At 41.2% G+C, this 15051-nt stretch overlaps 1 protein-coding gene across 7 annotated transcripts in view; it reads right to left on the reverse strand.

The window, feature by feature from the left end:
* The window catches only part of RGS7 (regulator of G protein signaling 7), a 371486-nt gene that overhangs the window by 165960 nt on the left and 190475 nt on the right, over positions 1-15051 (reverse strand). For all 7 annotated transcript variants that reach the window (XM_021064377.1, XM_021064375.1, XM_021064373.1 and 4 more), the window contains exon 3: positions 11777-11873. In XM_021064377.1, coding sequence (XP_020920036.1) covers positions 11777-11873 — 97 coding nt within the window. The remainder of the gene's footprint in view (positions 1-11776; positions 11874-15051) is intronic.

The following is a 15051-nucleotide window of genomic DNA, read 5'->3' on the forward strand; positions in this document are numbered from 1 at the left end:
TGGGACATCAGCTGTCCTCTGAGAAGCTGTTACATTTGCTGAGTTTCTACCACATGCCAGATGCTGAGGAAACAAATTGAGATGGGAAATTATCCATTTTCCAGGTGCTTACAGCCACTGGGAAGAATCATAGCACATGCTCACGGAGGACAAAACGGCAGGTGAAATAAATTCCATGAAGAAGAACACAGCGCTAGAAAAACCCAAAGAAAATAAAGACTAGCACGGGCTGGCCGGGGGATGTGGCGAGGATAGAATCGGTGTAAGGACAGGCTAGTTCTCTATCCTAGAACTTCTAGGAGGTGGAAAACGCAAGCCCTTCAAAGCATCTTAGGGGTTGGGGTGGGGGGGACGTGAAGAGAAAACCAGACAGCATCTTCAGGATAAAAAGGGAGAGCAAAGTGGCGTGTGTGCCTCCAAAGCTGTGCACGGACGCGTCAGTTCACAAAAACCACATCCAGACCAGCAGTTCATTCATTAGGATTTAGTCATTCTTGGAGATAATTAAAGCTTTGGTATCCCAGCTCAATGTCTACCTCTACAGTTAATTTTGATCCCTCCTCTAAAGAAAGCAAGGCTTCTACATTAATGTAAAGGAGAACGGCTCCACGCGGATAGGCTTTTTTTTTTCCTTTTTTTCAAAGCAACCTATCATTTCTATGATTTTAGAAAATAACTCACCCATGAACAAAATTAGACTTTTCAGGTCTGTTGCTTTAAGGAGAAGCCAACATTTGTGAGAATTTCCAGAGTAGATAACTACAAAATGAAATTGTACGTCTGCATCAGTTAAATCTCCCCAAACTAATCTGCAAGATTGGCTCTGACTTTCACTCTCTTATTCTTTCAGTCACAGTCCAGATGGCACAACCTCCTGGGTATTGACATTATGATAATACAGAAATTAGTTAAGAAAGTCAAAATGTGATTTATTTAAGGAAAAAAAATCACTATCAATATATAATGATATTAAGTTCAAATGATACTATATGAAAAGAATAATTAGCAAGCTTCCTAGAAGATTCCAATTTCCAATGTGTAATTACTTGTGTGGAATAAAAAGATAAGATGCATGAAAAAGTGTTAAAATCTCTAAGACGCCTTGATAATATGGGGAATGACCATGAATTAATCGAAGTAACGGGAAGTCAACAAATAGCTTTGGAGGACCTACTACAAAAATCCATGCCAAATGCTAGAGAGCTCTGAAATCCGTAATTGCCTGGATCAACCGTCTAGGAGGAAAGAAAACGTCTAAATCTGGGCCTAATCCAGGCCTCTGAGGGTGGTAATAAAAGTCACAATATTATTTGTATTGACTACACTGAATTTTCCGTTTATTGCTCATTTTCTACATGCCACACATAAAAATACTGAATTTCTTCATAATACCAACATCAAAAAATAAAAATGAAATGCAAATATCCCGTGTTCCTCGCTCATCACCTGTGCATGCACGGTCTACAGTTACCTTACCCTTTGCAACTATTGACATTTTCAACATGGCCCCATAAAAATTTCTACTTTCCTTACATAGGGGATACACTTTATTAATATCTTTTATCTCCCAAAGCTGTCTTTCCTTTCTTTTCTTTTCTTTCTTTCTCTTTCCTTCTCTCTTTTTTTTTGTCTTTTTGCCTTTTCTAGGGCTGCACCCGCAGTATATGGAGGTTCCCAGGCGAGGGGTCAAATCGGAGCTACAGCTGCCAGCCTACAGCACAGCCACAGCAATGCAGAATCTGAGCCACATCTGCAACCTACACCACAGCTCACGGCAGCGCCAGATCCTTAACCCACTGAGCAAGGCCAGGGATCAAACCCGCAACCTCATGGTTCCTAGTCGGATTTGTTAACCACTGCCCCACGAGGGGAACTCCCCAAAGCTGTATTTTCAATCAATCGAATTTCCACTTGATTTTTCTCAAATTCTGTGAAGTCAGCCTTGAGGCTAGACTAAAACAACGGCATGAAATTCTGAGGCACTCTTATTCACACAGTTCTAAACATGGGCAGGACTTTTCCATCCCTGCCCATTTTCCTCCCATGATGCACTCCTCACCCTGTTCAAGGCCCCACGAGGTCTTGTGGATCCAAGGAGCAGCAACTTGTGGACTAGACTATTGGGGACCCTCTGGTCCTTTCATGGGTTTTAACTATTAGTGCTACACCTGCCCCAGACTTCCCTTTGCAGTGTGCTCCTTTCTACTTGGCTACATTTTCTCTCGAAATGTTTCCAGAAAGTTCTTCATATATCCTGGTGTTCTCATCTTTGACTTTTTTCTTTCATGGCTTGGATTTTTAGTTTTTGGAGCAATATGGCATCACTTGTAAACCCAAAGAGTCCAGCTACCTAAAAATAATATTTAAATACTAAGATAAAATTCAACACCTGCTGGAATTCCCCAGATTCACAGACAGTTGTTTGTGTGTTTATTTCAGATTTTTATTTTAACAGTTGATTGTTTGTGACTGCACTCTCTTTTCTGCCTTTTATATTGTTCCTTTACCATACTGGGTTGAAATAGTCCCAATACTTCCACGTACAGTTCCTCTTCATAAAAATGCAGGGGTGTTTTTTTGGAAATTCTAGGTAAAGTACATCAACTTCTCTTTTTCCCAAAGTGCTCAAAATGAGCTGCACTATTAGTGAGGCTCAATAGAATTTTGGCTGCATATTTGTGCATTCGGCCTGTATTCAACTATGAATCCTACAGATTCTCAGGTAGGGAGGAGAGAACCAGAAGCTCATCATGGTACTTAGAGTCTTTTTCCGAGAGCTCCCTAACGACAGAAATCTGGCATTCTTTAGGCACAATGATCTTTGAGCACTAAATTATATGTTTTGGCTCTTGTTAATGATTGACTCTTGAGGTCTGTTCATAATCTTAAGTAGAACAGCCCGTCCCCAGAGATTTATTTGCAGCTGTTGGGCATATATTAAGAAGACAACGATTCAGTTGTGTTAGAAATGGTCCTTGCTCTGGCAAGACTATCACAGCAACAGCCATGATGCACTGAGTAAAAGATAAGGTCACAGGACTACTTCAGAATACCGACAGAGCACGAGAGGATTCCACTTTGCAGACTGTGACAGACCTATTTATGTATTTAGGCAGAATTTTCCCTCTCTGGAATGGAGTTATTTGGAGGAATAAATAACTCCAATCCAATACTATTCTTTTAAAATACCAAAGAGTGGAGTTCCCTCTGTGGCACAGTGGATTAAAGATCTGGCTTGTGTCTGTGGCAGCGTGGGTACAGCTCCTGACCAGGCACAGTGGGCTAAGGATCCAGCATTGTTGCAGCAGTGGTGTAGGTCTCAGCTTGGCTCAGATTCGATCATTGGCCTGTGAACGTCCATGTGCAGCAGGTGTGGCTAAAAAAGAAAGTAAGACATAAAATAGCAAATTTACATACTTAAAAAGCATGCCAGAGAAATGGCACCATTATCTGCAGTTACCCTTGAAAGAGAAAACAATTCCTGGGCCTAGTTTGATGGCCACAAAGAAAGTTAAAACTGAAATCAAAGCATTCAGATATTCCTGAATTTTTACTGCTTCTTCTAACATTCTGGTGAAAATAAGATGAGCATGCTTTTCATCTCGGTCACATCACATTGATTTAACCACATTTTAAAATAGATCATTTCTCTACAAATATAATGACAGCCCCAAACAGAGCTGACTTTATTGTCTCCCCAGTAGTAGTCAGAGAAGAATGATCCAGAACATATGCCAGAGTCCAAGAGGCCGTGATAGAATTCTTTACTATTTTTAATCACTTCATGCTGTTTACAATGAGTGACAACCAAGATGGAGTGAAGACTCTTACAGAAAAGATAATTGAAATATCTATTTTATTATGTGACAGCCTCAGCTTTCTCTCTGTTCCTCAGCCTAAGCTGTGTAGTTCCTAGGTACCAGTTGCTTTGTCATTTTGTCAGAGGTGTGTCAAGAAGATGACAAAGAAATGGCTTTTTGCAAAGGTTCCTGTTTCTTGCAAATCTAGTTAACATTTCTTGTTTGCTCCAAGAATTTATTTTATTTTTTCAGAATTGAACTTTAAGAAGTGCCAATATTTTTAGGATGCTTTTTCTTTCTTATTTACTCCTCATAAATTTCCCCTTTGGATTGGTGAATTATCCGTGGTGAATTATGCTTTCCATAAAAGCAAAATATTCCATGCCTGATTGCTGCCAAAATATTTTATAATTGTTTGCAAAAGCAATCAATTTCCCTCTGAATTTCTGTAGAATCCATGCTAGCCATTCCAATGGTAGATAAAAAATATTTCACAGTAAGATGTCAGTTTCAGAAAAGAGCACATAAGACTCTTAAAGTGTCTTAGAATTACCTAGATAGTCTTACAGTCCCCACAGTCTTAGGTGAGAAATGAAACAAGACCTAAAAGGACAAAAATCAGCATAACCTAGCCAAATCCAGACGTGCAGACTCCTTCTTATGGAACAGGTCCATGTAACGGATGAGTTCCCAAAGACAAAGATAGCCCCAAGGCCGAAGACTACATGGCTCAACAAAATGACCCCCTGCAGGGGGGTGGGGGGTGGGGGCTGAGTCTTGCTTGCTCAGAGCTCCCCACCACTCCAAGGGTGAATGAACCCTGCTTGCAATCTCATGACTCCAGCCTCTGCCCCCTTCCTCCCTGCCGTTCCAACACAAAGAAAAATATTTCACATTATACATTTTTATTGTCTTTAAATTGACCCCAGATGTAATCAGGCATAAGTCATAAGGCATCTTGAAGGCTGTTCTCAAAAACGTGAAGATGCAAAATATGTACTTATTAAAACTTGCAGCGAGCCAGTCTGTAACACCAAGCTTTCCACTTTTTCTTCTAACCTCCCCACAGCTATACCCTCAAAAGAAGTTTAAGCTTACATAGATCATTTCTCCATGACACTAATAAATATTCATACAACGCCTAGAAGAATAAAAGATGAGAGGCAGGACATATTCAAATTATTTCATGTAAAGTTAACTTAATTTTTAAGCTCATATATACTGTTCCGTTTTCATATACATGCCTGAAAGCAATAAGGCATCGCAGACAGCTGTGCACCCTGTCAGAGACTAAAACAATAATAAAATATGAATAGTAAGTCCTTACCTAGTAATACGAAATATCATAATTCCTATTTCTATGTAATTGGAGTAACTCAACATGTCACTGGTTAAGGTTTCTTCTGTTATCAAACTTGCTGAGAGTAAGAGAGAAGAGAGGGAAAAAAGTGATCGGAATGGATTCTAGAGATTAGAAGATGCTTTCTGGAAGCCTAGGACCAGAGGCTAAGACTATTTAAGTCTTCCTTTTTCCTGGAAAAAAGAAGGAAATCCTGCCTGTTGGGAAATCATGGGTGAACCTGGAGAATATTATGCTAAGTGAAATAAGCCAGACACAGAAAGTCGAACACGCCGTGATGCCACAGACCTGAGGAACCTAACACAGTCAAACTCCTAACAGCCAACCGTGGAACAGTGGCTGCCTCGGGGAGATGGGCAAATGGGAACATATCAGTCAAAGGGTCACGCTTTCATTTATACAAGATGAGTAAGTTCAGAGATTTCCTGGACAACGCAGTGCCGGAGGCGAACAATATTGCACGGCATACTTCAAAATGTGCTGAAAGGGTAGTTGCTATGTTAAGTGTTCTTACCCCAAAATAAATAAATTAATTAATAAAGAGGTTGGTAGGACACTTTAGGAAGCGATGGCTATACTTATGGCATACGCAGTGGTAAGGGTTTCCCTCTTTATATCTACCTTCGAACGCATCAAGTTGAATACATTAAATATGCATACTTTTTTATGTTAATCATACTTCAAAACGTAGTTTAAAAAAAAGGTGTGAGGCCAGCCAAGCCCACACATCATAAGGGCTATTAGATAATTTTTCTGACTACAAATTTTGCTCTTGCCAATTCGCGGCAAGTTATTTGCATAAAAGCAGGTTAAAAAGAGATTGATTCAAATGGAGAATGGAATTAAGGTGCAAAAGAAGAGGAGCAAAAACATGCAACTCTTTAAGTATCAATGTGCCCCTGATGGAGAGCCTTCTCAAGCCGATAAAAGACAAAATCAGAAATATATGAAATGCAGGAAAGGCTGACTTAGAAGCCCCGATAAATTTCTGATCATTTTCTGCTCTATGTACAGAGCTTGCTGATAACAGGCACCAGCCTTTTTGGCTCCTGAGAATCAGTTCAGTAAATTCAATCTTCAAACCCATTAAATAATCTAACTTAATAGGGTGTTTTTATTTGCGAGCTGCCAACAGGAAGTCCCGCAGGCAGACGTATCTGATCTCCGTGGGCTGTTTCACAAGAAAGTCCTATTCAAGTTTAATGAAAAAAACCACACCTCTTACAAAGAACTGAGAAGAGCCTTCTGCTTTATTTCATGCTGTGGCTTATCGGCAAACATGGTAACTTCCCAGTCCATCCAGCGAAGAAGATTAAACGCATCCAATAGATGAAGGCGTATTTCACCACGGTCTAGAATACCTGAAATACCGAATGTCCAGAATATGAGACTATTCCAACTCCCACCACTGATTTCATCCCTCTAATTTGAGCGGGTCCTGAAATATTACACCAAAACAACCTAAGCTACCTCGTGGGTGGGACGGCAATTCTGGGGAAAAAAACTATGTTGTGATCGGACATCTCCCGTCCTATCGTTCAAGAGTGTGTCCATCCAAAGATTTCTCCTCCAATGTTGGGACCATGGAAACCAGGAGGCCGAAATCAGCAACTCAAATAAAAATAATTGGATAAATCCTCGGCGTTTAGCTGGAGGAATGTTTTATCAGAAGGAGGGGGAAAACAAGCAACAAAATCTCCAAAGCCCAAACCCTGCTGGTTCTATTCTTTGTGAAATAAGCAGGGTTCTGGGTTTGGATCTCCCACGTCGTGAGAGAATGCAGCTGCACTGGCGCTTTCTCCATACGGATGTCCTCCCCCGAGACGGATGTGAGCAGGGCTTTGACAGGGATGGGGGAGGCGCAGGTGGCTGCAGAAGCACCAGTGAAGGATCACAGATAGAGCGGGAAGCCTGGGGGACGTTGCGAGATCCGGGCAGGCTGCTAGACCAGTGGAGGTGTGAGAATTGCCTCGGGTCACTGGGTGGAGGGTGGGATGAGGTCTGCATTCAGATTCAGACCCAGGGCAGGAGTTCGAGGACCGCCCTTCTGCTGATTTGAATACACACCTCACTGGATACCAAGGAGGAGCTACAACTCCCAGAAAGGAAGAGGCAGGCTTTTCCGACCCCCACTCCTCTTGGATGATAAAACTGCAGCCCACATGATCCTCAGGGCAGAGGCTCCTTGCCTGCCACGCTGGCATTTCTCAAAAGCATCCTATTTTGATAAGCCTATTTCTTGCCCATTACTTTGTTTCTCGCCAAATTCCTTCTGTGCAGAGGCACGAAGAACCTGAACCTCAGTGAGTCCAAACATGGGGTGAGTGATTCTTATTGAAAACTGTGAGTTCGAGTCCCAGAACAGAGGTTTGAGTCCCAGTCTGAATTTAGCTGGGCTCAAGTCCCAATCTGGGTTCTGGCTGGGTTCATGCCATTAACGCTGTCCGTTTCAGCTTGACCCCCCAAGATGTATATGAGACGGATGGGCACCGCCAGTGGAGCTGGAGAGCTTCCACCCCACCACAAGCTGTTAACACCCCAGACTTAGGGGTCGAGGAGGCTCTTGGCTTGGAGTAACAGATCTGGAAGGCACTAGATTCTTCTTTCTAATCCCCTCTCTCTCCCACAAGCAACACAAACAAATCGAAACAAAAACAAACAATAACAAAACCATCAGACACACCACGGTGGGCTTCATTGAGGCCAGACTGCAGAAAAAATAATCAGGGCCCTTGAAAGGGAATTGAAAGCTCTGCACACACAGGATGGCCACTGTACCCAGTAAAACACAAGTTCTGGCCTGGAACCCAGTCCAGCCCTGCTGCCCTACTTAAGGCAGCACCTCTGAAGCTTTAGGGTTAAAACTGAGGTTCTGATTTCGTAGGTCTGCAGTAGGCACAGATACTGTATTTCTAATAAATTTTCAGGTCATGCTGATACTCTTGGTTCATGATGTGTGCTTTGCGCATGAAGGCTTTAGGGATTAAAGGTATTTGAGATTGTTTTTCCATTGCGGAACGGTCCATAGCAAAAGAGACTCCCTTCCCCAACAATCACACTCCCCTCCTCTCACACATACAGCACTCATTACAGTTGGTTCCTGACGGTTGTAAAGGCAATAAAGTTAGCAGCTCCTTTGTTTCATGAGCTGCTCTGCAGCAGAACATGAGAGAGGTAGGAATTAATCCCAAGTCACCATAAGAAGTAGCAGGAGAGGAAAATTACTCAAAAAGACCAAAAACTGCTAGTAAAGTCGACCAAGTTTCAGACAATTATAATTTAGGGATTCTAATATAAAGAGGTTGGTAAAATACTAGACATAATATTAGATACACAAATTAAATCCATAACAGAGCATCTAATTGAACCTGTGAGGCAGAGAGCTCCTAAAATTTTCTCGGAAACACAGAATAATAATTAGATACAAATTATAATAATATGAAAAAGTCATGATATTCTCTTTATTTCATGGCTATCGGTTTTTATGCAAATGAATATCAATGAATATGGTTCAATCTCAATCTATACCCATCTTTTTTTTTTTTTTTTTTTTGTCTTTTTTTGCTATTTCTTGGGCCGCTCCTGCGGCATATGGAGGTTCCCAGGCTAGGGGTCGAATCGGAGCTGTAGCCACCAGCCTACACCAGAGCCACAGCAACGCGGGATCTGAGCCGCGTCTGCAACCTACACCACAGCTCATGGCAACGCCGGATCGTTAACCCACCGAGCAAGGGCAGGGACCGAACCCGCAACCTCATGGTTCCTAGTCGGATTTGTTAACCACTGCGCCACGACGGGAACTCCCTATACCCATCTTTTTTTAAATGGAAGTTTATAGTTTCCTCTGGATATATGCCCAGGGGTGGGACTGCAGGATCATACGGTGTTTGATTTACAACATCGTGTTAGTTTCAGGTCGGCATCACAATGATTCATCACAGGCGTCGCCACAGAGCATCACAGTGATCCTTCTTCACATTCTTTTCCCTTATAGGTTATCGCAAAATACTGAGTATAGTCCCTGTGCTATACAGCAGGTCCCTGTTGATTATTTTATATCTAGTAGTGTGTATATGTTAACCCCAAAGTCCTAACTCACCTCGCCACGTTTCCCCTTTGGTAACCACAGGTTTGTTTTCTGTTTGACTCTTTCTATTTTGTAAATAAATTCATTCGTATCTTTCTCTTGTCTTTTAGATTCCACATATAAGTGATATCCTATGATATATTTGTCTTTCTCTGTCTGGCATACTTCAATTAGTATGATAATCTCTAGATCCATCCAGGTTGCTGCAAATAGCATTACTTCCTTTTTTATGGCTAAGTAGTATTCCATTGTATATATGTACCACATCTTCTTTATCTATTCATTTGCTAATGGACATTTAGGTTGCTTCCACATCTTGGCTATTGTAAATAGTGCTGCAGTGAACACTGGGGTGCATGTAATTTTCAAATTATACTTTCCTCTGGATATATGCCCAGGAGAGGGATTGCAGGATCATATGGTAGTTCTATATTTAGCTTATAAAGGAACCCGCATACTGTTATCCACAGTGGCTGCAACAATTTACATTCCTACCAACAGTGTAGGAGGGTTTCTTTTTTCTCCACACTCTCTCTAGAATTTATAATTTGTAGACTTTCTGATGACAGCTATCCTGACTGGAGCGAAGGGGTACCTTACTGTAGTTTTGCTTTGCATTTCTCTAATACTTAGTGATGCGGAACACTTTTTCACGTGCCTGTTGGCCGTCTATATGTCTTCTTGGAGAAATGTCTACTTAGATCTTTTGCCTGTTTTTGATTGGGTTTTTTTGATATTGGGTTGTATGAGCTATTTACATAGTTTGGAAATTCATCCCTTGTCAGTTGCATCATTTGCAAATATTTTCTCCCTTCCATAGGTTGTCGTCTCGTTTTGTTTATGGTTTCCTCTGGTGTGCAAAGGCTTTTAAGTTGAATTAGGTCCCATTTGTTCATTACTGCTTCTATTTCCATTACTCTAGGAGACAGATCCAAAAAGATATTGCTGCAATTTATGTCAAAGACTATTCCGCCTATGTTTTCCTCCAGGAATGCAATTAAGAGTTCTTCCAATACGCTATATTGGAACTGTATTGCAATTGTATGAGGTACTGTTACTTGAAAAGCTCAACCAAAATTTTAGATTGACGATTAGAGCAGATGACTCAAACCTGAAGCTTAGCTTAATGTGACGGGCAAAGCTTTTATGTTCAGCCATTTTCGTATGTGACTATTGTTATAAAAATTTCTAAATTGGAATGCCTTTGGATGGGCTATGCACTATTAAAATGACCAGAGCTCCCAGGCAACTTAGTGAATTTATTTTCCTGTATTCTGAATGCATCTGAGTTAACAAACCCTGTATTGAAGAATTTTAAGGAGATAAGTTCTCTTTTTCATTAGTCAACAAAATATGAGTAGTTTTCATATTTGTGTTTAGATGTGAAATGAACTCCCTGAGTTACAGATACCCAGAAACTTAATATTTACTTGAAGATATAGGACTTACACAACAATAATTACAAGACAAAATGGGGCACAGTCACTGCTATCAAAGAGGCAGCCGCCCTGCTCTCCTCACGTGCTGCTGCGGCTCTGATCTGCCTAATCCCGTCCCCTCTCTAAGCCACACCAGCCAGGGCCCTGGTGCCGGAGCCTGGCCATTCACTGCCTCCCGGGGCCACCACACCCATCTCTAACTTCATGCTACCCATTTTCTCTAGGGATTCTCCAGTCACTTTCAACCAAATTTGGGTGGTTTTTCCTTAGTTCTGATAACGGTTCTCATATCTCACCATCACCCAACGAAAAAACAAAACCCACAACCGATGGGTCATGTCCTCCTTTTTCCTACAATACCCAGTTATTCACGAAATCCTCAGAGCTTTTCCTCTCTAGTCCTTCGGTCCTTGGTTATCAGAACCTTGGCTCCCAAACGGTTCCTACGAGGGCCTTCCCTACCGCCAACTGCTTCGAGTACTTCCCTCAGAACTTGAGGCAAACATTGGCAATGTCTCTGCATTTCCCATCACATCAGAATTAGATCTGTGTTTGGCTTTCAAAGACCCTCTTTATTTGACCCAACTCTATCCTCTTGGTATCTCCCCCCCTCCACCGCCCCTGTTCTCAGCAGTCTGGTCCCTCCCAGTTCTGCATGCACAGCTGGTTGCAGTACTGGTCTTGCAGCTGACATAATTCCTCTTTTTTCAAACTCAGTCTATCACTGCTCTTCAGGAATCCCTTCTTGACTTCTCACTGATTTCTGCCACCCTCCTAACATCTCTATATATTCTACATCACACTGTTTCATACATCTTCATTTTAATATCATTTTCTATTTCACATTTGCTCATTATGTCTTTGCAACTAATGCTGGGAAAGATTTTTTTTTTCTTTTTTTTTTTTGCAGCTTTGCTTGGTTTTACTATCAATTCAAGTATCCAGCATGAGGTTGAACACGACATGAGTTTTTATAAGTAATTACTGAATAATGAATTAGAGAGTTTCAATAGCAAATGGCTAGAATGGATTTTCAACAGTTATGTGGAAAGTGCTGGAGAAAATAGTATTACAGTGAATGCAAACTTACCAGAGAAGACACTAGGTATCTTGGAAAGGAAGCTTTTGACAGTACGAATAGGAATTCCATTTTTTTCATCTTGCATGCGGGCTATGACGTCTTCCATCTAAATAACAATAATAAAATAATCATAATGTTTTAAAAGTCGAAATTTTTGAGAAAAATCAGGTACCATAATTCTGTATACTAGCTTTGCCTAAGAATAATGCCACATTCTTGTCTTTCTACACTTTGTCACATTCATATTTTCAGTTTGGCTAAAAGATGATGGAGAAAACAAAGAAAGGTGGCTATTTTAGAGTCTATTAAGTGTAAGAAGAATTTTGTGCTTGGAATAGTGCCTCCCTCCTGGTTTCGCATTCTTTGGTTATAAATGACCAGAAACCACTGTCATAGCGAGAGTCAGACTTCATTAATGCTCTCTTTACCGAACTCAGTGCAAAAGAAAATAGAAGACTTAAAAAGCCTATGTTGGGATTTTCTCTTCAAACAAGAGAGTTCCTATGATTTGGTTTAACGTAAAGGTCCAAGACCTGCCTAGAAATACAGGACTGACTGCCAGCAATTGCTGCTTCTCTTGGCCAGGCATTTGCTGGCGTGAGCTGTGAAATGCACGTGCCTGCACACCGGGTACACGGTAACAATATGAATGCCGTGCCATAGCCTTCGGCCCATTTCGTAGCTGCCAATGTATACATCTTTCAATCTGATTAGCACATTCTTTTTTGTTTTTGGAAAATTTTCACAGTTTTAAAGGGCTTCCCCTTACCACGTCTAATGGGGAATTTAGTTTTGAATAACCTTTGTTCAAATCATAGCTTCAGACTTCTGTGTGTGTTTCTAAACGTGTGGCACACAAATACACACAGCTTGCAGTACAAAACTCACAATCTATTCATTCACTTACTTATCCCACGGTTCCTGATGACTGACTCTAGACAGACTTACAAAGGATACTATGGACGCACAAATGAATATAGTACAGTTGCCGCCCACCAAAAATCCAGTCAATATTGAAAAGAATGCTGAATTTGAGGTTTGTAGTTATCAATTTCCCGTTTTTTAACAGTATGCTATAATTATATAAGGTGCTAACACTAGGGGTGAGAAATGGCATAGGGGGAGTCTCTGTACTATTTTTGCATCTTTTCTGTTACATCTAAGATTATATCAACATAAAAAGGTTTTTTTAAATTACAGTCTAAATGTATCAATTCATTATCAAATTCCCATCAATACAGCTTCAGAACAGTTTTCAAAAAAGAAATCGTATTTTCTTGAATAAGTCCTTCCAGATACACTAACACAGGAAAGTGGGATGAGAGAAGAATGGGTTTGAGTAAGATGGGTCCACATGGGACTCTCAGCTCTTCTGATTGTCATCCACGTCACTTTGAGCAGAGCCACGTAACTTCTTACACATCCCCTTACGTATAAAACGGTGATAATAATATTCATAACACGTCTTTCCCAATATTTGCAGTGTCGGGTTGGGGCTGGGCTGAGGTAAAGCATTTTAACTAAATGACATGCACGTAAAAAGCACCACACAGAGATGGACTTCTGGTGTCCAGGTGCATCCCTGATACCCGGAGAGACACACATTCTCCATCACTCCTGTTTCTTTCCACGTGGAGGGAGCACCATCAGCCTGGTCCTCCAGCCTCTCTCTGTTCCTTAACTCGCTCCACTCTGTGCCCCTGGGCTGACCCACCAGGTAGAAGAGTTGCGAATGAGAAACTAGCCAGCAGCCCCATCCCTTGGCCGTAGGTCATCCTGTATCTGGATCTGCTGGGTTGGAGAGGCTCCCCAGTGGGTGAGAAGCCTGTTAAGGACGGGGCTTCAGGATTAAGTCTCTTATGTTCCAAACACTCTTCAACATAACGGCTTTATCAGGAGTCAAGGTGATACTCTGATCCCTTCACCCTTTGGTTGTGATTTTCAATTGACTGAGAATTCATGGAGTTCCCATCGTGGCTCAGAGGTTGGCAAACCCGACCAGCATCCATGAGGACACAGGATTGAACCCCGGCCTCGCTCAATTGAGAATTCAGGTAGGAGAGGAAGTCTTTTTTTAAAAATCAGAACCCCCAAAGATCCCAACAATATGTAAATACTTACATGTAATAAAGGTATCTCAGAAATACAGAAACATGAAAATAGATAAATTTTTATGGCTTTTCATTTTGTAGCTAACTGTCCTTCATTCACCTGACACAATGTTCAGAAATGAAGAATAAGCGGCTTTGCCTTGCCTGGAATCAGCCTGAAAACCCTGTATTATAAGCTTAATGGTTTAAACCAGCCCAGCTTAGATGGACACGGAAACCTCTCCGATTCCCACTTTAATCACCTCTGCTCCCAAGATGTGGTGCTGAATTAAGGTCCACCTCTCAGTTTACAGGATCCCAAAGGAGCAAGGTTAGGAAGCTGGGGATTGACAGGGGCCTCTGCGGTTGTATTTTAAAATCTTCAATTTTCCTGAACAACATTTAATTTCAGTCCAAACAGCAGAGTGATTACAGACATGCATTTTGGCCTGTCTGATCCTGGCTGTCCTACCTGAAAGCCCTATGAACAAGTAAGTTACCTTATTACTCTAAGACTCAGTTTTTTCACCTTTAAATGGAAAAAAAATGATAATAGTATACATGTTATCAGAGGTGAAGATTAATGAAATAATACTAACTACATGTTTACCATAATGCTGCCGTGAGACATCAAGGAGGCTTGCTAATGCTCAAATATCTGTTTCTTTTCTTTTCTTTTTTGTCTTTTGTCCTTTTAGGGCCGCACCTGCAGCATATGGAGGTTCCCAGGCGAGGGGTCTAATAGGAGCTGTAGCTGCTGGCCTACACCACAGCCACAGCAACGCCAGATCCGAGCCGCGTCTGCCATCTACACCACAGCTCATGGCAAAGCCGGATCCTTAAGCAACGTTAAGTGAGTGAGGCCAGGGGTCGAACCCACAACCACATGGTTTCTAGTTGGATTTGATTAGAAACAGAAGAACAAATAAAATCCAAAGTTAATTTAAAAAAAGGAAAAAAAGAAGAAGAAGAATGAATTTCAGAGTGGAAATAAATGAAATAGAAACTAAAAAAAATCGAAAATAGAAAAGATCAATGAAAGTAAGAACACGTTCTTTGAAAAGATAAACAAAATTGATAAACCTTTAGGCATATTCATGAAGAAAAAAGAGTGCCCAAATCAATAAAATCATGAATGAAACAGGAGCAGTTACAACCGACACCACAGACAAAAAGGATCCTAAGAGAATATCC

Source organism: Sus scrofa, chromosome 10, assembly GCF_000003025.6.
Source record: "Sus scrofa isolate TJ Tabasco breed Duroc chromosome 10, Sscrofa11.1, whole genome shotgun sequence".
In the NCBI taxonomy this organism is placed as follows: domain Eukaryota; kingdom Metazoa; phylum Chordata; class Mammalia; order Artiodactyla; family Suidae; genus Sus; species Sus scrofa.